General features: G+C 32.5%; 1 protein-coding gene and 1 long non-coding RNA gene across 10 annotated transcripts; both read right to left on the bottom strand.

Moving 5' to 3' along the window:
• Nucleotides 1-74: 74 nt before the first annotated feature.
• LOC111377018 (uncharacterized MFS-type transporter YfnC-like) lies at nucleotides 75-4,256 on the bottom strand. The gene is made up of 4 exons (XM_023000034.1): nucleotides 3,943-4,256; nucleotides 1,396-2,016; nucleotides 1,141-1,316; nucleotides 75-844 (listed from the first exon to the last, which is right to left on the bottom strand). The coding sequence occupies exons 1-4, from the start codon at nucleotides 3,945-3,947 to the stop codon at nucleotides 246-248; spliced, it is 1,401 nt and encodes a 466-aa protein (XP_022855802.1). The 5' UTR covers nucleotides 3,948-4,256; the 3' UTR covers nucleotides 75-245.
• A 4,784-nt stretch (nucleotides 4,257-9,040) lies between these two features.
• LOC111377017 lies at nucleotides 9,041-14,121 on the bottom strand. Of its 9 annotated transcripts, XR_002699618.1 has the most exons (9): nucleotides 13,856-14,121; nucleotides 13,200-13,310; nucleotides 11,447-12,656; nucleotides 11,161-11,281; nucleotides 11,031-11,069; nucleotides 10,893-10,918; nucleotides 10,753-10,809; nucleotides 9,546-9,926; nucleotides 9,041-9,464 (listed from the first exon to the last, which is right to left on the bottom strand). It is a non-coding gene; the product is annotated as an uncharacterized LOC111377017 (long non-coding RNA). The 9 variants fall into 9 exon arrangements; XR_002699616.1 differs by having other exon boundaries at nucleotides 11,017-11,069; nucleotides 11,161-12,656; XR_002699613.1 differs by having other exon boundaries at nucleotides 9,546-9,683; nucleotides 9,810-9,926; nucleotides 10,893-12,656.
• Between the last annotated feature and the right edge of the window lie 11,317 nt (nucleotides 14,122-25,438).

The following is a 25,438-nucleotide window of genomic DNA, read 5'->3' as shown; positions in this document are numbered from 1 at the left end:
GAAAAAGAATTTTCAAATAATGATTATGGCTAAATTTTTTGCCAAATGGAGGCTAATTCTATTAATTCTAATACTTGACTAATGTTAATTTTTTTCTCTTTAAACAATAACTATAATGTCAAAACATCTCTGTTTATATTACAATACCAACTCCATTGTACAAGCTGCAATTTTCAAAAATTGGGCCATGTCAAAACATCAAAATGCTATCAGACCAAAAAACTGTAGGAAAACAAACGAAAATTTTACAACATCTCGGTTTCTTTTACACTGGCTATTCTAGCATTCTCGCGATCCTGCTTAAAAGTCCAATACAATGGCGTGTAAAACAAGCAGCATAAACCAAACGGAACCACCATCATCGCAAGGAGCCCTCTTGACAATGCAAAAGCCTCTCGTGTCGATCCCAAAAGTGGATCGACAGACTTCGGATCGTAGCCATATATCTTTTCTGAAAGAATTCCGACAATTGGTGCAGCGAAAGAGGAAAATGATACCTCGAAAGCACGATCGAATGCATAGATCATTGTACGATGGTTCGCAGGGACCACCTCGGCGAACATCGGGCCGTTCGTAGCGGTAGCACACCAGCTGATGGTAAGGCCCATTATGAATAGTGTGACAGCAAATATATAATAGCTGCTCACGTTCTGGGGGATAACTCGGAGAAGGAACAATGAGAACGGAATGCCCATAAAGGAGCTGAACTGTGCACACATTATCCTTCCCGAATGAGGGTATATTTGGGATAACCGATCTGCTATTACGCCACCGAGAAAAGATCCCAGAGCGCCTCCAGCAGCAAAGAGACCGACCAGGGTTGCAGTCCCGTTGTGATCAAAACCTATAGATGCAACTAGTTAACTAGTGAACTAGCAAGCAAAGTACAACGCTAAATAACATGTCAAATCATGATCGAGGGGATAAGTATACAGTGTGATTAGGCTCCACATTTCAACAAATCAATGGCTAAGTTCTGATCACTTCCTTTCTCTCCATCATCAAAGGTTTCGAAAGTAACAGAGAAAAAAATTTAAGACTGGAAAGACTAAAGGCATAAAATTTGAAATTTATAATAATTCATTTCATCATAAACTAAAAAAATCAGCACAAGAATCGTATGAAGGAAGAAAAGCTTACCGATTAGTTCAAACCAGAAGGTGAAGAACACAATTGCTGTCCATGGAATTGAACCAACAAGACCTTGTAAAACAATGAACTGAAATGTTTGCACTTTCATGACAGATTTCATGGCTACCCACGACTCTGACCAAATTGTTACCGAACTGGTATTGCTTTTGTCTATCAACTTATCCCTGAAGCACGAAAATTCTCATTTGCAATGCAGCACGAGAATGTATAATGTTAATAAAGTAAACGAATAGAAAGTCATACCGATCAGAAACCTTTCCCGTATCATGATCAGTGCTAATTCTTCTTGGGTCGACAACAAACTGAAAAACGAGAAACCCGATTAAACAACTCAAGGTTGCCATCATGATGAAGGCACACCGCCATCCGGGTACACCCCAGAAATCATTACCGGCCATAATGGTAGCAATAGCTCCACCTCCTATGCCGCCAATTGTACCAACAAGATTTAGAAACCCAAATCCAGCACCTCGTACACCATCCTTATAGCTATCCGCTATGAAAGACTGAAGTGCGGGTATCACAATTGCCAGTCCAAAGCCGTTTATTGCTCTCCAAAATGCAACTTGCAAAAAGTACTTGCTTGCACCAACTGCAGCAGTCGACAAGGCCCAGCACAGGGTGCCAATTGCAAGTACAGTAGGGCGGTCATAATTGATAGCTAAAATACCTGCGACAGGTGATGCCAGTCCCTGTACAAAGTTCCGTACAAATGTGAGATATCCAAGATCAGATGGCCCAGCAGAAAAAGCTTCACTGACTTCTTTGTAAACAGCCGGAAGGAGATTCTCATCAGCTCGTTCCATTATAGCGGCCAAGTTGATGATAATTAAAGAGACAGAGATGCCTAAAATTTTTTTGGTTCTGTGATATGAGAATATAACCCGTATCAGAAAACAATATTCTAAATTCATATCAGAGAAAACAATGTAAACATCTCAAATTACGATAGGAATGAAAACTACAATTATAGACATTGGCATCTATAATCTTGAAAGTGTTGAATGTGGAACTTCTATATATAAAATATGATAAGGGCAAAAGATAGATAGCATATAACAAGGAATAAGTAAAATAAATATCCTGATAGGCAAACAAATCAGTCAGTCATATTAAATCGCTCTGCGACCTTGTCATCAACCTCAACTATTTCGTTTAGTGATCTTCAAACTCTTTCCTATATTAGCAACTTGAAGTCTGCAAACTCATCAGTTGGTTGATAGTTGCAATTTCAATTTGATACAAAAAGTAGACTGGGTAAACTGAATAAGATATACATACCATTTCAGCAAAAACAATCGATACTTACTACCAAATAGGTTTACGAAATTGGGTGACCTTGACTATTTCATTTATAGAACATTAAACTTTTTCTTACTTTTAGAAATGTTAAGTTTCTCGACTCATCAAAGAGTATAGTGAATATCCAATTAGCCCCTGTTTGGCTCCCATTTTCAAAAATTCATTTTTCTTCGAACTTATTTTCAACCACACACTTTATGGGAACTACAACTTTTCAACCACACATTTTAACAACTTTTATCAAAATCTACTAAAAATCATATTTTTAACTAAACCAAACAGGGGCATAAAATCAGTTTGTTAGTTGCATATTTCAAATTGATACAAGGGTGAGTCTCCAAAGTAGGAAGTATAACACCAGAAATGTCTGCTAGCATGTTATTGCATAGGAGGTAGAGTAAACTTTGTGCTTTATGATCGTGAGTGTCCTAACCAGTTTACGTACACCTCAACTAATCTCGCGAGATCCTGAAGTTTACAGTCGGGTACTTACTTCAATGGTCTGAGGAAACTCAAACTAGTGACTATTGGGGAGCAAACTCAAGGCCTGATATTGAGCTACCCCTCAGGGTTAAAATGTGTTTACTATGTTTTATGATTAGTAAAACATGACTCAATTTTTTTAAGCAGAAGCATTTGAGGTTTTGAAGGTAAATGATAGCTTAGTTTCAAGCTTTACACAGACGCAAAAACTGCTATAAAGAAAGTCTAAATTGTAACATTTTCATGTCTCAAAATTCGAACAAGATTGCGCTATTAAAGCATAGGTCGAAATTTAATTTACTAAAGCTAACAACATACTTTGTTGGTTTCAAATAGATGTACCACAATAAAAACACGTGGAGGGAATCCACTAATACATCCAGAACAAAACTAGCACCATTAAGCAATAACCAACTTAGAACCTGTAGATTCATCAAAAAAACATAGATTCTGAAACCTAAACACCAAAAAAATTGTTCACAAAACATAAAGCACATATTGGGTACGCAGTGTCACAAGATTGGAAGTACAATAAACGAGTTTGACGTCTTTCCCATACAATAGTCCCCACCAAACACGCTATAAGAGAATAAACGTTGATCAATCCACAACTCAACTATCAGTATTCCGGATGTCATATCACTAGTTTCCTTCCCATTTTTCCTCGAAAGAAGATTACTTAAAAATCGAGCAATCTTTTGAATCTAACTATCAAACAGCTAATATCTGTTGTTTTGCAAAATTAACTGAATGCCTCATAAATACCAATATAACAGTTAATAAAGTAGTATAAAACTTTAATCTACTTAACAAACTAGTATAAAACATTTAATCTCCCACTATCCAATCACAAATCAACTGCAATAAACATAAATAAAAAGAAAGAAAGAAAAAACAAGAACACTTACAACAAATTCGCCTATTAAAAAACAAAAACAAAAAACAAATTAAAAGCAAAACCCATAAAGCAAAAGAAGATGACATGGGAAGAATCGAATATCTTACTTCATTCTGTCAGGATTTCTTGGTAGAAGATTCTTAGATCCAAAATAAACAGCCCCTCTAAATCTTGATGTTCGTAGGCGAAGTGCCAAAGTCAATCAATCATTAATTAACTATAAATTACACAGATTGTGAGAATTTTTCTCTGAGGCCGATCTACAACACCGCTCACCACCCCTCAGACGTTGTGATGCGTTTGTACTGACAATTGACACGAAGGAATACGGGACAGGGCAAATTTCAATTCTAATATGGAATAGTCAACGAATGCATGATAAGGAAATTCTTACTTGGTGAGATTTTGTTGGATGGGATTGCCAATTTTCGGGTTTTTGAAAAAAAAATAAAAAATGTGGTGGCTCTTGTTTTTCTTCAAGAATTTTTAATTGTCAAACGTCATCTCCCCTAGTAATAGATTTTAAAGTAGTGGAGCATTTCGCGTATCAAAGTCATGGAAAATGTCACGTTAGCAGAAGAATTTGGCTGGATTATTTGATTGAAGACATTGTGGCATTTTGTGATGGGATGAGAAATGTGATTGTACTTTAAACAATTTAACAATCGCGCTGCTGCAAACTTCTCGTACAAGGGGGGGGCATGCTTTTTTTCATTGGACTGTGGATCCCTCCGTCATCCTTCATGTGAGTAACGTGTGTACAAGTAGCAAAATTCACAATTCAAGGGGGGGTGTTCGTGCCCCATTATTTGTAGATAATATATTATAAAATAGTGATTGATATTGAAATGTGTGGTTAAAAAAGAAGAAAATTTTTTTTTATTTACATGTAATATTATTTTAATAAAAAATGTATGGTTGAAAATGAGAACTATAGAAAAAATAATGTTGGATAAAAATTGACAAACAAAGCCTCTTTATTCGCACATGTAGGGGTGGGCGTGAGTTGGGTTGAGCCGATTTTTTCCCCAATCCAAAGCCAACCCAACATGGTCGGTTTTATTTAAAATCAACCCACCCAACCCAATTAATGATTTAAACCTAACCCAAGTTTGGATTGGGTTGGTCGGTTTGGGCTTCGACCTAATTAAAGTTGGATCCGATTATATTTTTCTTAAATTTAGATAAATTTTTAAAGTTTGAAATTACTTGAAAATCTCTGTTTTTTTTTTTTAAATACCTATGCAAGGAATTCTTTTTGAAAAATGATGTATAAATAAGTTTAAAATTTATGATTTTTTTTTTACACATTTTTTTTGGGATTTATTCATTTCATCATCTTCTTAATTTTTGCTTTATTATCAAATAATATTTTATTTGTACATTGTGTTCATGGGAATCAATCTATATTAAAAAAAATGGACGTTTATAAATTATAACTTCTCATATCTTTACTATTGTGTTTATTTATGTTTTTTTTTTATTTTAGATCTTAATTTTTTTAATTCATCGGGTTGGGTTGAGTTTTAAATCATAACACGAAACCCAACAGAATTGAACTTAAAAAACCAACCAAAACCGATCGGGTTGGTTTGGGTTGATCAGGTTGAGTCGGGTTTTGCCCAACCCTACGCAGATGGGTGGGTCTTGGGTGATTTATGTCTACACTTTCCAGTGTTGTGAAATGGATTAAAAAGGAAAGTAGGGGTACTTCTTGACATAGCAAAGTTAAGCGGATTGCACTTACTACGACCGTTTACCACATTTGGATGACAAGAAATAGAAGGATTTTTTATTATGTTAAACCACTTATTGATAGTATTGTTCGACGAATCAAAATACACGTATACAAAATTATGTTTTCTTTGTATTCAAATGTTTTGATTAATTGTGAGTCCTTGGCAATGGGTCTTTAGTTTGTATTAGTTGTATTTGATTATCCATATTTTATTTTGCCCAAGAATGCTTGGTGTAGTTGTATATTTACTTGACTTGGATTCGTAAGCCTAGAAATGCTCGGTGCATTTGTACATATTTTTTATCAAAACAATTCACATTTATCGATAAAAAAATTAAATAAATTTCACAATCTAATGATAGAACGTCACGGGATATTATGTCAATTATTGGATCAATGTCACTATCAATCATTATATCACTGTAGCATAATTGATTTGACAAAGGTTTTTAAACAATTAGTCTTGACCATTGATAAAAATTAATATAACGATTCGTGTAAATTATCCTTTTAATATCCTTATACGCAAAACCAAACACACTAATTCTAATCTAATATTACTAGGATTGTGCTTGAAGTAAATAATTTTGAATCCATAAGGATGTCCATACCCTCACATGGTCCATATTACTATCCATCCCATTAGCCCTGAGTCAATGGCGTGAGTTTCCCAACCAGAAACCTCTCACCTCCAGCGACCAAAGAATCTCACTGGCTGCATCCACAACCACATATCGACGTCGTCACTTCCATATCACTCACCACTGGCAATTGGCAATAAGTTTAGTGTGTTTGGATGGGGTTACAAGGATTTTAAAATGATGATTTATGTAAACCATTGGATTAATTTTCATCAATGGTCAAGACTACTAGTTGAAAACATTTGTCAAATATGTTGGTAGGTGGATTCCCTAAAGAATGGGATATAGGAAATTGAATATTGGGGAATTTACATAAATGTCAATAAAATTGAAAATGTATAAAAAAAAATTCATTTGCACACCAATTTCTTCCAAAAATGTCACTTTTTCTACGAAATGTCCATTTTATCCCTTGTGACACCTTTTTTGGAATAATAAACACTTAATTTGAATGCAATTAATGGTGTGATGTGATGATTTGTTTTATGTATTTTAAACATTTAAGATATTCATATTATATTGTATAATATTTTTTATTGTTAAAAAAAAGAGGTGAAAAAAAAAACTCACAAACACCTATGAATACAAACATTACTTTCTTCTTCACCATCTTCATTCCAACATTAACAAGGGAAAGCTATTGATCAATCTCAAATAAGAGCTACTAGAAAAATTATCTTTTCATGTCATAATTTACTACTTTAAATGTTTAATACAATACTGTCATATTTAATTGAATTTTTTGAATCTCTTATTCATTGGTGTGTTTTATTTTTGATATATTTTTAAGGAAAAAATACCAACATCCTCTAAAAAATGTAAAGGATTTCATATTTAATGAAGCATTGAGTTATTCCTTCCTTATTTGTGGAAAGATATTGTGATGTAGTTGAGAATTGATTATCACCATTAATATTTTCAATAATTTCTTCCAAACAATCAAACACATGTTTTTAAGCTTTCTCGAAAATAATGGCAATTCAATTGTCGAACAGTATATTCGAACGTCAGGTTAGACATTTTAACTGTCAAACTTGACATTTAGTAACTGGCATGATAGACAATTTAATTGTCGATTTTGACACCTAAAAACTGTTGTCACCCTTTCTATTTTTGGTACTACGTGGATCTACATGTAGACATATGGAATGTACAGAACGTGTCAAAAAATTTAAATTGCTGATTCTTCGAAAATGTATAAAAGGCTCTCCAACTCTATGCTTGTTCAAAATAATTCGACCTATTGCTTCAAAACCTTCAATCACAATCCGCTCAAAATAATAATTTTAATCCCCAACAACGAAATTGTAGTTTGTAAATTGTAAATAGTGGACTCAAGTGACGCATAAATGATAAATACCACTAACATTAAATAGTATTACTACGAAGAACATAAGGAGGATGACAATTACGAAAATTGATTGAAATACTTTTAATATTTTCACAATTGGAGTGGTTATTGAACTTTTAGGAAAAATTAGCAAAATAATCTCTTTTTCGTTATCGTTATTGCTTCTCATGCTTATAAATTGAATATTTGACTGAAGCGTAATACCTGTCGTAACATCCGTTCAACTTACGGTGTTCTCCAACATATTATCAACTTACATTATTGTTTTCACCTTACATCGTCATAATCACAATCCATTATCATTCACAGACAGGCAAATACATGTTCAACTTCACAAGCAAAATACGTAGCCATAGACGACATACTGCATTACAAACTGACAGTTCATTTGTCATTCCCAACAAATTGTTTATGTCATTTTCGACACTTGGACTAGAGTACAAAAATACACTGCATCGGGAAAGGCATAAGGGACATGCTCGTGCTGATTTTTTGATAAAAACATTACCAAATTCATCCCTACAAAACAAAAGACTATACAAAATTTATTACACTACATTTCATCGCTATCTAGTTCATTCGTTATCAACAGCTGAACCTTCTCCCCCTGCTCTCTTCATCTAACTTATCTGATGAGATGACAATTACCTCATTTTGTGGGATGTACGCCGACCAGTCGTTGTTGTTGAATTCAACTTCTTACCGAACCATGACCTCCAACATCACATCGAGCACACCATTCAGAGACTATACCCCTTCAGTCGCAACTTCATCCAGGTTGGGAAAAGAAACAGTGGAAACGACTCTCCTACCAATATGAGGGTTAACTTCCTAACCGTCCAACGAAATATAAATTGAAAATAACGAGGATGAATCGAGAAGTGGCAAAGGCTCAATCAGCATGAACATTTCGTTGCTTCCCGTGGACGAACTCATTATATCGACGCAATGCAATTGATGAAACGGTTTGTGTATGTGAGAACTTGAAAGTTTCTCAATGCTCACAAGTGTTTTATTTATAACTGACAGTGACAACATGCTATTTATAATCAACTTGAAGAGAGGAACCAATTATGTTCATTTACTATCCAACCACCAAGTCCTCATCTAAATTTAGTTGGTGTGATAGTTCAATAAAATAACCATATCCCCTATTTTCCCATAATTACTAGGATATTGTGACCCTTAAATCATGTGAACAATGGATTCAAGTTTCCTACAACTCACATTATGCAATTTGTGAATTAGTTGTAAAATGGTTGTCATGGCTTTAGCATAATTATAAAAATGGCTCATCATCTTAACCTAATAAAAAAAAAAGTCACATTAACGTCTTTGTGAATTAATTGTAGCATGATTTTCTAAAATGGAAAAATTTTAATGGCTCGTCATCTTAACCCAATCATCATTGACAAACGACTTTGTAATTGATCCGAAAAGAAGAAAATATGTTCCAAGTAAACTATGAACTCCAACACAACATGTTTGTACCTTCATTACAAAACAAATTATAGTGTACATAACCATTTATTTTTTGCAAAATCCATGCATTCGCTATGCACTAATCCCACACTACTGATATTCAATTATCGCATTACAACATTCAACTAAGAAACAGTAGACCAACTTCTAGCACATAGATAATATTGGCAACATCTTTGGCAGATGCAAAGGTACAATTTCTTCAACTACTATCCAACGGCCAGGCCTCTAATAATGGACTTGAGCCAAAAGGTTGAACGATAGTATCCCACTTTCCAAGAAACAATATGGGCCCGTAGTCCTGACGCGGCACGCTTTGTAACTGTTCATTTTCTCCCTCGACAGTGCAATGTCGTGCTTCAGGCTACCTTGCATACATGGCATGCCAGCACGCCTCATCTGAAGGAGCTCATGTTCCTGCAACGACTGTTCCATATTATGCCATAAATTAGCCCCAACAGGGTAAAAATACAAAGCCAATGGATAAAATGCACAAACCATGTATCACGAATTTTGCAAGGACATTTTTGCACTTTTTTCCCTAATGTCCACAAGTGTTTCTCGTAATCAGTCACGAATCCTCCATAGCCACATACATCTCATGCAGTGTTTCATTCACTGGGTCGTAATGGAGCTCTACATTACCAACATGTGACTCTTAAATCATATATTTGAATACCAACTGTTGGATGAACTGTGCAGAGAACTGTATTTCAGACACCTCGACTAGGAAGTCGAGGCAGGAGTTTCGAAAGTCCTCACACTGTCAATTGTCGAAGGTCTCCATGACCGTCTTCACATACTTCAAGTTGCTCCGTTGTGAAATGTGAGCCCACAATCGGGCATTTTCTAGAATGAGGAATTCAAACTTCATTTCTCCTACAAAGTACAGCGAGAAAAACACAGATTAAATCATGATGAAACATAGAAGTGTAACACGTAATGAATCGAACTCATGCCTATAGTAAGGTAAACTGTCAAGAAAAACTGACATCAACTGTCGGTATGGACAGTTCATTTGTCGATACCGACAGTTAATCTCGACATATACTTGAGATTGTGTTATTTGTCGACATATATGCCATAAGAAGCCTAGGTTCAAACCTCGTTGAAACGGTTATTCGCCTAATGTGTCTAACCCATTTAAAAATGGAAGAGAGTGTCATCCTCATCTGGTTACGTATCAGAGTAAATTTCAAGACAACGGTCAGGTTATACATATCGTAATAACAATACCAATGGCATCCAATAAAGTTCCACTATACACACGTATTCTGATAATATTTGGTAATCAGGTTCTAGAATGAATAAAACAGACTTCAACCCACAGTCAACCACCAATCAAAGTATTGTTTTACAAAATAAACAAAGTTTACAAAACCAAAGAAGGGTAAGAACAAACTTCATTCCCAATCAACCTATTGTTCTACAAAATTCCATATTTGAGAAGAACTCGGAAGTTTGTGTAATTCGAAAATAAGGGTTCGCAATTATCGACATGGACAGCTACATTTCATACTATAAATGTGATGCCAAAATAGGAACACAATCAATCATGCAATGTAGTATAATATATCCAAAATCGTACATACACTCATACAACAATATGACAATATGTTCATGTCCATCCAACTCAAGAAAATGAAGAAACTAGTACAAATTTCAGTTAATCTTCGTGATAGGCATTTCATGAATTAACACATACCAACAATGTCATAAGAATTTGTTCACTATCCCCAGTTCCGAACAATCTATCAATTGTCTGAGGCAAAACATTTGAGCAATGAGAGACCTGTCTACGACATTCTAAATTATTAGAAATAAAAATGTGGTTGTAGGTTTTACCTCTTCATTAACTTGACTTCCAGTTACTGAGGTTCATGAAAAAAGAAATTGTTAATTGAATAGAGAGAAAGGAAGCTATTACACAGAGTTGCACAGGTTCATTTCATATAATAAGGGTTAAAACCTGTGAAGACACACCTCTTGACAACTTCACGATACTCCTGATGGATATTTTGTCTTAAACCCAATAGAAAAATATTATTAAGAGATATTGAGAAATGGAAAGAAGAAATTGAAACCTTTCCATTATATCGTGTATCCAATTTACCTGGAACTCAAACATCTTGTCTTTGAACTTCTTCAAGACCCCACATTCAATATAATCACTTCCTTCACAGTGAAGCTATGTGTTATCGTTCCCGAGGTGCATAGAATCCATTGAAGCATAGCTCCATAAAATAAAATAAAATAAAATAAAAAACTGTACTATTTAAGAAATAAATAAACGATTTGATGACTTCTTTATGCAAACTATTTTCAAGTTTCTACTCATTCTAATATTATATAGAAAGAAGAACATGATAACACATTCAAATGAAGCCTTGACTACTTACAATTACAATTGTCGAGTTCCAGTTGATGAGGCCCTTTCTATCATGGTTGAGCCAGTGATACCATAATATAACATCAAAATAATATTGCCACAGTGCTTGTTGTTCATCCAAGTGGTTGTTAACATAATAAAGATAAGCAGCATTATGATTAAGAGATGTTAATTAAGATGTGAAGTAGATTTAAAAATGCATCAACCCATATCTCATTTACAGTAAGATTGTTGGCTACAAGATTGAGATCCCAGTGAATCTTTTTGAGCTATATTCTTGGCCAGAAGATTGAGACTCCAGTGAATATTTTTAACTATACATATTTACCATATTTCCATTTCGCCACATTACTTTTGCCGTTTGAAATTAAAGAAAACAAATATAAGCAATCCTATCTTTCAGACACTAAATTGACCAAAGATTGATTCAAATCCAGCAAAAGAAGCTGATAAAATCCACAAAATTAACATTCTAGAATTCCCCAACTAATTCCTTAAAGCTTACCAAATATTGAACGGTCTCGGTGGCTAAAATAATGTTGTCATGATCTTGAAAAAAAACACGAAGAAGCACCGGCACCGCCATGCCGCTGACCACCGCTGTCCACTTCATTTGTCGTCGACATTTGAATCTTCTCCCCTACTTTCGTCATCAGAATATGAATCTTAAATCATGAGTACCATTTTATCACGGCAAGTTTGAGAGGCAACAAATTCATCAACTGCTATTGCTGCACATGCTCTGGCTCAGATTTGAGTTTAACAATGCCGTTTGTTGATAAATGTCCATATAAACTGAACCCATCTACGAGTTTTTCATGTTCTCATTTGAAAAATAACTTAGCAATCACTGTGAAAAGAATGCATATTGTGGATATCGACGAATCATCATATGAGAGTTTACTTAAACTGAAACTTATAGTAGCCAAGGCTGGCTAAAGATTTGTGCAAGTACCATGAATAATGATCCTTTAAACATAAAAGTCTTTCTTTTTTGTTCGTTGGAACCATCTTCTGATTATATTTAAAATGGTAAGAATTCTTATTCAAAAAGGTATTCAAAGCATAAGGAGTAGTACCCTATTTTTCTCTAATAAAGATACATGGCCATGACACCAGCGTGTCCCACTCACATTACCAACCCAGACATCAAAACCACGATTTGCAAGGATAAACCCCAAGGACTGATTTGGGTTATCCAAGAACCATGCATCACCTGCCTGTTAAATCATGGATTAGGCAATTGGTAAATGGAAAAGGGTCAGACATAATGTTCACTGAACTGCAAACACAATTTCATTAATATGATCAAAGTAGAAGAACCATAAAATGGAAAACCGCTAGTTTTCACTTTACAAAGAAAAGAAAATGACAATGCATGACTAGCATGAACTAAGAACTAATTACACAAAAAGCAAGCATTTGTATGCATGCACTCCCCAGTGTTGGTAAAAAATAAGAAATACGGCTATACTTGCACAGAGCAGAATTCCAATGTCAAAACAAAATTAGGACAGAACTCAAGAACATCAAGCTAAAAAATGGCTTCAATTTGCATGATGGAATGCTAAGTTCACGTTAAACAAACCTTCCCCTTTATCAAGAACATTGCATTATTAAGTTCAAATACATAATAAAGATAGGCATGAGATGAATGAAACGTTTCAAAGCCAACAAAAAGTAGTAAATATAGAGGAGACTTCTTTTTTGGCCTCAAAGTTTGTTATATCCATATAATAAAAAGAACAACTGAAAAGAATTACCATAAAAAGTCCACGAATAAGCAGAACTGGAGGACCCCTTTGTCTTCTGAGATTTCCAGAGCTAGATGACACACGCTGAAGTCCCTGTACGAATCCATCTTTTGTTTGTGTCTATAACAATTGATCACACACCTCACTTATGTTAATAGTATCATTTAGCCATACAAATGAAAAAAATAGCTTAAAAATAAAATCGTTCAGTCTAATGATCATGTAATGCAAATCAATATTACAAGAATTGTAGATATCTATTTGTGATTAAAAACTATCTTCATCATATAATTCCCACAGCCAATGCTATACGATCATTTTGCTAGCAAAAACACTTCTTGGCACTCATTAAGTTCTAAACTCCTAATTATCATGGTTATGTGCAATATCGCTTTAAATATAAAAACAATTATCAATGCACAGTTTGGGCTAATCCTAGTTAACATTGATTTTTAAGATAGAATCTCGCAAAGCTCAAAATTCGGTTAGATTTTTAAGATTGATGTTGTCAACAAGCCACCCCTTAAATAAATATGAAAACATGAAAACGATCATCAGCATTATGACCTATTCTTCTTACTAACCAAAATATGATTTAGAAAAACCAATAACATAAATAGCAACGATCCCGGCAATGTAAATTTTAATACATAGACAGAGGTTACTTTGTGTTCTGAGCAAGGGAAACCAGAAGGTTTGATAAGTTGAGCGCAAAGCCCAGCTACAGGTTACTTTCGTTGGAGGATTGAGGCGTCGTCAAAGTCTTCGGCGGATTTCACGGCGGAGAGGATGAGACTACTTAACAGAAACATCATCACCGCCGCCTGGGCCGCCAAAAGCTCCATCGTCTTCCGACAAGAACGGTGGGGAGATCTCCAACGGGTTCAGCTACAGCAGTTAAATGTAGGATTGGGCATTTCACCTCCTTATTTTTTTGTTGAGTTATTTGGTACTTGACACAATTTTTGTACAATATTTCATCAAGTCATGTCTCATTTAATGCTGGACATACAAGGTATTGAAATTATTTAGATAGCCAAAAATGTCCAAAAATGTCCAAATTTGACAATTTTGCAAGGACTCTCAAAAGGTGACATTTATGAAAATGCAAATCCAAAATTTGACATTTAGTGTGATTTACACTTGAAAATATTTTTAGGGGAGATTTTCAAAAATGTCACAAAATTAACAAGATTCCCAAAAGTTGTTATTTTCACTTTATGTGAACAAAAATATCACTTTTTTGTGTGAAATGTCCAAATTACCCTTAATGACACATTTTCATTAGCATTTAATGCTTGATTTGAAGGAGTTGATTATGTTGATGTGATGATTTATTTTATATATAAAAAATATAGATAAATGTGTATCATATTGATTAATATGAATTTGTGTTAATAAAAAAGAGTAAAAGAAATTAAAAATGAAACATAAACAAATATATCTTCTTCTTCCCTTACAAACCCTAATTTTTCTCATCTTCATTTTCATTGATCAAGAAGATTTTTCTCTTGCATTCATAATCCATTTTGAGAGGTTAGCTATTAAAAAATATTTATATTTTACTTCTACAATTTATTGTTTTGTAAATATTAAATACAATTTTGACATGTTTATTTAAAAATTTTGAAACTATTATTCATTGATTTCTTTTTTTTTTTTTTTTTTTAATCCTTCACAAATGTGATTATCACCATTAAGGTTTTGAGTACTTTCTTCCATTTAAATCAGATAATGTTTTCATTAAATGTTTCTTCAATGACAAGGCCAATCTGACTTTTTTCATCTAGCTCAATACTAATTATCACGCTTTATGTGTTGTGTTGAAGAATCTGTTCCACCCACTGTCATCTACTTCTCGACATTTTCAACGGTTTAACTGTCGAATTTGACATTTATAAATCGTAGGGTTAGACATTTGAAATGTCGAACCCGGCATTTACAAACTCTTGAGGTATATAGTTTTACAGTCAAATTGAACACTTAAAATAATGGAAAATCTTGATTTGACCTTTCACAAGATTCATCATGTGCATGGAGGAAAGTTTGTTCATACGAATGACGAATAGAAGTGGAGAGGGGACAAAACCACCTATATTCTGGTTCCGACAAGTAATACTGTAATCGGACTTTTGTTAATGTTGAAGGACAAACTTGATATTCTTGATCCTCGCACTCAAATTAAATTGAAGTTTAAGGTCTTTAACTTGAATATACCTCCGACCGAAATACTCGACAATGAAGACTTATTTTCATCACATCTTAAATTGAATTTGAAAGATAATTAGTGTGATGCTTTTAAAGTCTAAGTGTGCTTGTATCACCCACACTTGGTCTATCATTTATGAAAATTGTGTACATTAAATCATGTGTACCATTTCATCTTGATTGAAACATGGTACGCACAATATTTTAATGCAAACAAAGAAGTGCTCATTATGTTTTGCAAGAAATGATGCCTAGTGATATTACCATGATTCACGAACATTTTCGATTGAAACAAATCATAATAGTCATTTCAATCATGCTTATTTTCAATTGGATACCAATTTTAAACGATAAATTAAATGAGTTCTGAAAGCAAGAAAGTTATAAAATGCACCAAAAACCATTTTTATGTACATAACCTTGCTCAAGTATCGAACATGATGTGACCATTGTTTTGTGCTATGGAGTAGCTCCATGACCCTATTTAAAAAACAATATATTATTCTTTACTATCTATTATTCCTTACTATAAACATTTTCTGTATGAAACAGAAACAGTTTCCTCTGTCAATATCACATAAATAGAACTAACAAATGCAAAATTATATAAATAAATAGAAAACAAAATGTTCTTCTGTACAGTTGCCACAGTCATCAGAAGAAGACCGTTGTGAAGGTAGCTCTTTCTTTGACAACGAAATCGATTGATTCCACCTCCAATTATAACAAGAATGTGTGCACCAACACTTTGAGGATCATTCAGGTCATGAGTATGAATCTACTCATATGTCATCATACATTGGTAAAATTAGTATTCTGAGATAAAGCATGTAGAAAACAATGTGAAGAAATGCAATAACGTTCACCTTGTGTGCAAAAACAATCCAATCATAGTACATAATATAACTCAATTAATTCATGCAATCTATCATAATCTGAATTCATCCATATTTTTCAAACAAGCAACTTCCACAAAAATATATGTGAATTGCATGTGATTTGAAAATTATGAAGAATGAATCGTGACGGTGATGGCATCGTTATACAAATAAAAACGTAAAGTACAAAAATATAACCACATATGGACAAATCAGTCACATGTAAGACGTTCGGATGGAAAAAATCTAACCACATACGTACAAATCAATCAAAAAATCATGAGATCATAGCATTTCATATATGTTCATGCAAAACACTCGTGCAATGTTAGAATGAACCGAAGTTTGACTTGTGGAACTGAGCGGAGGGAAGGACTGAACTGTCGTTCTCGACAGTTCATTTGTCGACTATTTCATCTGTCGAGAATTACTGAGGCTAACTGTCGGGAACGACAGTTAAGTGCGATGACATTTCTCTACATTAGCGAACTGTTGACAAATGAACTATTGGGAAATCTACTTTTCACCTCTAAAAAAATATGAATTATTGAAAATTATTTCACTCCATATTCGAGCATAACAAAACATTAAAACCACATGTATGTTTGTCAATTGTCTAGCAAGAGTTAAACCCAAATACGAGTAACGCTCACAACAAATGAATTTCAAGTGATAGCAATGTTATTTTCACATCACACAAATACCAAAAACATTGAAACGAAAGATATGTCAAGTGTCAATCCAGATTTTCACCCAACATTGAAACATCCAAGATACTTGAATCTGAACTTTGAAAGTAAAAGAAGAGGATAAATATTAAACTGGAATCCTAGATAATTTTTTCCCTCGACATTAGTGTTGGCACGTGTAACATGTGCATATATGCATCACTAATAGCAGATATGTACAAAAGAAAAAATTAAAATTTATGGTATGAAATTGCAAAAAGTAGGGGAAAAACATTTCCAACCATAACATAGCCAAAAATTATTCAAAACGTCCAAAAAAAATTACAGGATATTAAAAGGATTTTTACCTCTTTCTAATTCAAGCCGCAACTCTTATTTTAAACCCAGCAAAAAGCTCCATTTTTTTTGCATCTCATAAACCCTTTATAGATGAAAATATTACAAAAGTTGAGTAAAAAAAACAAGATTTTTCTCTTTTGGATCGAAGCCCGTAATGAGGGAAATGAGAGAGAGTTAGGGTTGTTTGAATGAAAGAAATAAGATTCATCTCTTTTTTTTCCAACTTTTCATTTTTGACATTGACAAGATTTTTGTACAATTTTTTTCCATTGGGTCAAATCTCATTTAATTAGGACATGCATGGAATTTGAAATTATCTTTAGGAGTAAATATGTCTTAAATTGACATTCTTGCAATGTTTAAAAAAAGTGACTTTTTTGTAAATATCTTGAGAAAAATTGACATTCTCTACAATTTCCTCATATTTTTAGTTTAGTGGAATTTGATATAATGTTTGTAAAATGTCTCATTCTCAAAGTCGAGATCAAGAATATGATCCTTGCACTTATTTTTTTCATTTTTTGTTTAAAGTTATGTTTAAAAATAAATAAATAAATAAGCGAGCGTGAAAAATAGAGATATCTCACCTTTAGAAAATTCTTGGCATTGCTATGTCGCCATCCCTAGTTTGATTAGAGGGGATTATGGGTCCTTCGGAATAAGAAAATATTTCTCATTAAAACCTACTTAATTATAATTTAAGAACTGCTTTTAAAAACAGTCAAATATATTTAGAGCATCTACTGACTCTAATACAAAATATTTTTTATATTTTTAAGAAGTAAATACTTAAAAATAAGTCTAAAGAAATCATATTTTCTTACTTTACAAAATTTCCACTTAATAAGTGACATAGTTCAATACTTTATTTTTATCATTTATATATATAGATATTATAAATAAATAAATAATTACTTTCTAAATTTAAAAATACTCTCTATTATACATGAGATTCTCTTTATAAATAAAATTTCTTGGATATTCTCATAGATGAATTAGTTTTTCGAATTCTAACCATATATTGAGACATAGACATTTACTTCTTTAAATAAATCAATTGGACAATTTAGAGGTTTTGAAGGAGTGTCAACTATTATTTACTGTGCATTGATACGAGTATGTTTATTTAGGTAAAACTGGCATTTATAATTGTAGCCACCAAAATATCATTAAGAGGCTTCTTGAAGTCGAGGATCTAACTCAATATCGCAGATATTAAAAATCGGAATATTTGCACTAGAGGTCCTCAATCTATACTCCTTGGGGCACCTGAATCTCCAGTCAAGTTTTCTTCATTTTTAGATCCCCAAACTTTATTTTTGGTGCTTGCAAATTATTTAAAGTGAAAATAGTGAGAAAATTTTGTTAAATGACATGGGAATATCTATAAAGAAACTTCAAAGAATTGTGACCGGAAACAATTGTCCAAAAATGAACCTACAGATCTCTGCTTAATCAATGAGAATATGATGATGACACTGCAAAACGAAAAAGAAATTGGGTTGTTGAAATTTGTGGTCAAATTTTGGAGTTAATTTTTTTTATTTTTGTGAGAGAATATTTATTTGAGAATTATGACTTGTTTTTTGGAGAAGTGATAAGATGAAAGATAATATCCTCAATTAATCTTTACCCCTAATTTAAGTCACAATAATTTCATATAAATCCAAATATATATAGTTTTTGGTTAAAAAATTTTATGATCTCATCTTTGAAAGAATTATACAAATTTGATAATTTTGAAATCGTATTCTTAAAATATGGTATATATGATTTCCCTCCTCTTTTGAATCTTCAGGAGAAAAGGAGGAGGGTGGCATAATGAAGTGGAACCATCTTTTATGTGAAAAATTACATGCACCCATGATTTTCAAGTTCCAACTTCAAAAATCAAGTTTAAGAATTATTAATACAAAATCGAGTGATAATTTACTTTTATAATAATATTATTAGTATTATAAAATTAAATTAATATATATACTCTACCCCCATCCATGCCCACCCCAATTTCACTTTCAAATCCTCTCTCTCTCTCTATGTCTCCCCCCCCCCCCAAAATATCGATGAACATCGCTGCGTGAGGCGTTGACACTAAGTGGTGTCACAACAGCGATCACGACATTGCTTAGAAGCTTCGCAGCTTGGAGTTGTGACCATCGAGCATAGCGACGGTGTCCCTACGTATAATGCTAACACGCAACGTTGTCCCTGCTCATAATGCCAATGACAACAATGGCATTGTATCATGGTTTTGGGTGGTTTAGAATTGATAGTGTGTTTTGGTAATTTGAATGTGGCGGATATGGAGATGAATTGGTGGCGAAGGTGGTTGATTTAGTTAGAAGGGCAGAGAAATGAGAGATGGAAGCTGCTTTGAAAGTGCAGCATCTAAATTGGGTAGATGATAGTAAGATTTAAATTTTTTGTTAAATTAAAGTTTGCAAATAGTGTTGGTGGAATGGCGAGGAGTGGAGATGGGGTAAATAGTGTTTGTGACCAACTATTTAGGTGATTTTGATCAATAAGCTGGTTAATTTATCACCAATAAATAATATGTGATTGATAATATGTATATTTTGTGACTAATTAATAATATGTAACATAAAAATGTGAGATTGTTAATAAATTTGTAATCGTGATTCATAATTTGTTAAGTTGTAATCAATTAATTTGATAGTCTATAATTGAAAAATAAATTGTGACCAATTACTTAGATAATTCTTCACCATAAAAAAGTTGTGACCTATATAATTTATAATTTGTAATAAAAAAAATAACACGTGATCTATTAATTTGATAATTTGTGATTAATAAATAAGTTGTGATATACAACATTTATGATTTGTGACCAAAAAATAATATACGATCAATTAATTTAATAATTTGTGACCCATAATCAATTGTGACTTTTGAAATTTGTAATTTGTGATCGATATATTAAGTAAATATGACTAGTACATAATTGTAACCATAAATTGTATGGTATTATAACCTCAATATATTTAATTAAAGAAATTTTATCTTGACTTGATTTTGAAGATTTAAAACTTATTTCTTAATTTTGAAATAGTATATATTAACCACATTGTTCCCATCTTTTTACTTCACCAGCCCAAACGAGATAAGGACTTGTCCAAGACAAGGGTTAGGAATTTGTCCAATAAAGCTAGGCCCAAACAACTATTAAAATGGGATTTATATAGTCGAATTTTCTAGCAAATGAATAGTTTTTACTTTTTAGCATATATTAAAATGTCATTCCTCCCTAAATATAAGGAATTTAAGAATTTTGCATTTTTACATTGTTTCTCTTACTACAAACGAGCATAAAATTTGATTAGTATCGCCGTGCAATATCTCTTACACATATCTGTTCATCTATGTAAGGATAATATCCTTAACAAGAGAAAATATATTCCCATCTCAAAGCATATATTGCAATCATTTAGATAGAACACAAAGAAAATTTATATGTGTTTGATTGAATAAAACTACATAATATTTGGTACATAATACTAATAGGTAAGATCGAACATGATTAGAAACAAGATTTTAATTTCTTTAATATTATTTATTATTATCTAGTTCTTATCAAACATGTCATTGCACATTCCGTTTCGAACAAGGACATCTCAATAGTATTCAAGAATTGTTTTAGTACAGGAAAATATACATAAAATTAAGTGGGTGGTCAACATGTGCAAAAAGCTTATGGAAGCGAACACAAACAAAAATTGACACCAAACATTTTACATAAGGAAAAGAAAAGTCCATAGAACTTTGGCATGCCACTTTCCAACTTTTGATTCGTCCATGTCATCTATCACTAATTTTAATAATTATTGACAAAATTATGAATTGATTAGGGGTTTGGTTTCTTTAGGAATATTCTTGCTTTTAAGCAAGAATATTGCTTGATAATTCGTATAGGTGTCATTTATACTTAATTATACATTTAACCTAAGTGATTAACTGGAGCTCGTCTTCCAATGGCAAAGATACTAGCCCATCTCCATCTATTTGGATTTTTCCGCATCATATATTAATCAACATCTACTTTATCGAAACTTCTAGCAAATCCCTTACTATGCCCACCCTAATGATTTCCCATTTGAGCTTTTCACTATCCTATTTTTAATCAATGTAGGCATAGGCAAGGTTGTTTAGCTTAGCCATTAACCTCAAAATTTGAGCTTAGAACACTTTAAAAAAGTGATTACCTTCCTATAATGTGGCTCAAATTATGGCATAAATTGAGGGTTGTTGTATTTTAATGATAAAACAATTAATTTAACTTAATGATGCACGATCATTCCCAACTTTGGAATTTGCAAAATCGTAAGAGAATATAAAATAGATGGAAGGACCTAGAAAGTGGGGAGAAAAAAGTGGGAAACTATTCGCGTGTCGATGTAAACGAAGTTGACTGAATAGAGTGATCATGGTTTAAATTGTTTGATGATGAGAGACACTCAAGCACACATTTTGTATACACTATTTTAATAGTTGGTGATATAATAAAACGGGTGCTACTCTAAGCATGCACATATGGGATATGCAATATATTGTATAAGCGAAATAAAATATGATTGGACATGATATTAAACGCTTCTTAATTATGTGCCTGCCATAGTTAATGTTTGCTAAAAGATTTGAATTTTATTAGGAAAAAGAGAAATATTTGGATAATTCACAAAGGCGATGGCACATTCCTAAAGTTCCCCATTTCTTCCCTTTTCCCACCCAAAAAATAATAATAAATAAATAAATAAATAAAAATAAAAATTCATTTAGCTCATTGATTGAAGTACAGAAGTGTTGCTAGATATATAAGACTAATCCAAGTTTAAAGAACAATGTGTAATTTTAAATAAATTTGTTTTACGTCTTTTATATTTTGATGTAATGCTAGAGAAAGGATATATAGCCCTATTTGGTTCAGTTAAAAAATTTGATTAAAACATACGTTAAAGTGAACAACTAATTTTAATCATAAAAATCATAGAATCTATAACTTTTCAACCACGCGTTCGATCAACTTTTATCAAAATCTACTAACAATCCAATTTTTATATAAATCAAACAAGAGCATAGTGTTGAATCGAATAACGTGACAAAAAGATCATGTTGTTGACATAAAATAAAAATCATCCCTCAAAATGCCACGTATAATCGAAGACTACCATTATTAATATGATCAAAATGTACTTAAATTCTAAATTATGCTTTTCATTGTTTTAGTACTAATTACTTGAAAACAACTGTACATGGGATTACAATTATTGCATGCTTGGTAACATCAATTATTAGACAATAATACAGAAAAAAAAATTAAACTTTTATTCATAATCCTATTCAATTAAATATAATACTACATCTAAAGTATACACTTATGTAGATAATTATACTTTATAAAATATAATCAAGAACAAAAACTATTGACATGTTTTTGACAATAGACTAGACAAGATTGCTTAGAGTTGAAGAATAAAAACTTATAATATTGAATTTTTACATTTTACACTCTAAATCGTTCATACACAACAAGAGTTATTTGAGATTTTCTACCTAATAAGTGTTATGCCTATGCGTCTTATTGAGCGATTTTCTATTATCCAATCTAATATTATTAATTGAGCATTCCAAATATATTGTAATAACTCTATAATATGTTTAGAAAACTCAGAATGCAATGATGATTAGCTGTTTAAAATACAAGAATATCAGCAACTGGAAGATGGGAAACAGAAACTCTAGTTGTCGGAATAAACATGACACCCATTACATTAATTCAACTTTTATTAAAAGCCTAAATTAATTAATTAAACAACTCATCAAAAGCATGCATCATCAAGGAATTTTTCCATACCTCATCTTTATGTATGATAAAGTCTAGATAGCATTATTTAAATAAAATTAGGATTAGAAGAAAAACAAATGCCAAAAAATTTTGTGCACATATGGGGACAAATAAATTGACTCGGGATAAAGAGACCATGTCATGTTTGTCATTGGACGACCTCCAATTTAGCCTAATTAAGGGTCTTCTCATAATCTAAATTGAGTTCATGAACACATATTTAAAATGTCAACTATTCATTAAATTTTTTTGTCATTAATTAGAAATATATTGTTGGTAGTAAAGACTTCTTATTTTGGAAAATGTATGCTTCCTGTAGTACCATAGAGATAAATTTACTTTCCTTTTTGTCTGTCCCAAATCATATGTCAATTTCTTTGTTGAGAGTATAGTTGGTTTTTTAATTTTCTAATACATCCCTATTTAATGTACCTTGTTATCAAAAATGATAAATTACTCCTATTTAAATTATTATAAATGTAGGGTATATCAAGAAAATGTTGAAATTTAATTTTAATCATGCTAAGAATCGAGAATCACAATACAATAAATTAATAAAACGAATTCATACATGTGAAAACTATTGTCGATATGAATAATAGTTGTAATGTCAGCCAGAACTTTTCCTCCTTACTCCTTACAAAATATTAGCCGTCAATAGGGCAAGCCAATAAAACAATATATGGAGAGGAGAGGGGACCTAGCCTTTATATAGGAAACTATTGAGCCATCTCATTACGACTGAAACTCTAATTATGGTTTATTTCCGGTTCACATACCTAAAATTATTACATTATATTAAAATAGCCCGTAAGGTGTAAAATGCCCAATCGATCACTTAATAAATTTTGGCACAATCACAAATATAATTATGAGTCATACATCTAACCCATAAAATAAATAATCAAATGTGAAGTCCATATTTGAAATTATTCCAACAGAAAAATGTAAGGAATAAAAATTATATTTTCTTAATCTGTGTGAAAATGAAAGTAAGATTATCATCGTGGGAAGAAGGGAGTATATGTTCTCAAATGTATATTAAGGTATCCCTTTTCCTTTTTGTTTTCTATAATTTCTTTTGAGATTACATTTAGAGCGATATGGTCTCATTGTTGATCAACACTTCCATTCTTATTCTAAAATTTTTTTGGTACGAACTAATGAATTGTTGGTTCAACACAGTCAATAAATGAAACCTATTACATTGTTTGAGACGACGGAGTTAAAAAGACAGCACAAAGCTATAAAGATAGATATGTGATTGTAATTATTGTTGCATAAAAGATTCTCTAACCCACAACCCTTCCAAACTATCCCTTCATCATATATTATGTCACAAGTCAGACTGAACAAGATTGTATGGTGTACAGTCCAACACACCAGCAAGAACATACGTAGCATTCACAGTAAATAAGATTTGACTTTTTTTCTTCATTAATCTGATCGAGTGTTATTCACTACAACGGACTAAAAATTCAAGTAGCTGGAAGATGGGAAACATGAGCTTGTTTTGTCGGGATAAACAGACATCCATTACTCTAATTAAACTTTGATTAAAAGTTTAGTTGAATTAATCAAACCATATAATTAATAAACAAGTCATCAAAAGCATAAACATAAAGGAATCCTTCCCATACCATGTGCAATCAACCCTAAAAGAAACAACAAATTGATTAACTAGTTATAATTAATTAATTTTCTAGATTTTGGAGAATCCCTCTTTCTCTCTCATTCAAGTCTCTCTTATTGTCTTGTTCCTTTTTTTAGACCAATTTTGTTTACTGTAGTATAACCTATGTTATCCTCATAGTGAACAATGTTGGAAGAATTTTGTGAATAGTGACGCCGAAATAAGTATAATGATGGTGACAAAGCCGATGTAAGAGTTGGACTCTTTGTCCTTAAGCCGAATTTGCCCCGCAACGGTGCCTACGGATTTCGGCAATCGACTCCCAAGATACAACGGCTACACTTGTGTTTGTAGCACTCCAAAACACAAGTACAACGAACCAAATGTAGGCTTATGTACTCCACAGATGAAATGAAAGAAAATCAAAATAAATGAAATGATTTTGATTTTGGATAGAAGAGAGGATGAGAGACGTTTTTGCATATCAAACTGTGAGGAATAGGACACCCAAAGGGTCCTATTTATAGACCATGAAGGGGTGTGGACGAAATGGTTGAGGCCAAACCATGCACCCTTTCCAAACAATGCACCTTTATGAAAAGGTGTCTATTCACTAATGGTTGAGGTCTTTTTCGTAATTT

Source organism: Olea europaea, unplaced genomic scaffold (assembly GCF_002742605.1).
Source record: "Olea europaea var. sylvestris unplaced genomic scaffold, O_europaea_v1 scaffold1595, whole genome shotgun sequence".
NCBI classification, from domain to species: domain Eukaryota; kingdom Viridiplantae; phylum Streptophyta; class Magnoliopsida; order Lamiales; family Oleaceae; genus Olea; species Olea europaea.
Note: the sequence above shows the minus strand (reverse complement) of the source record. Positions and strands in the feature narration are given on the sequence as shown.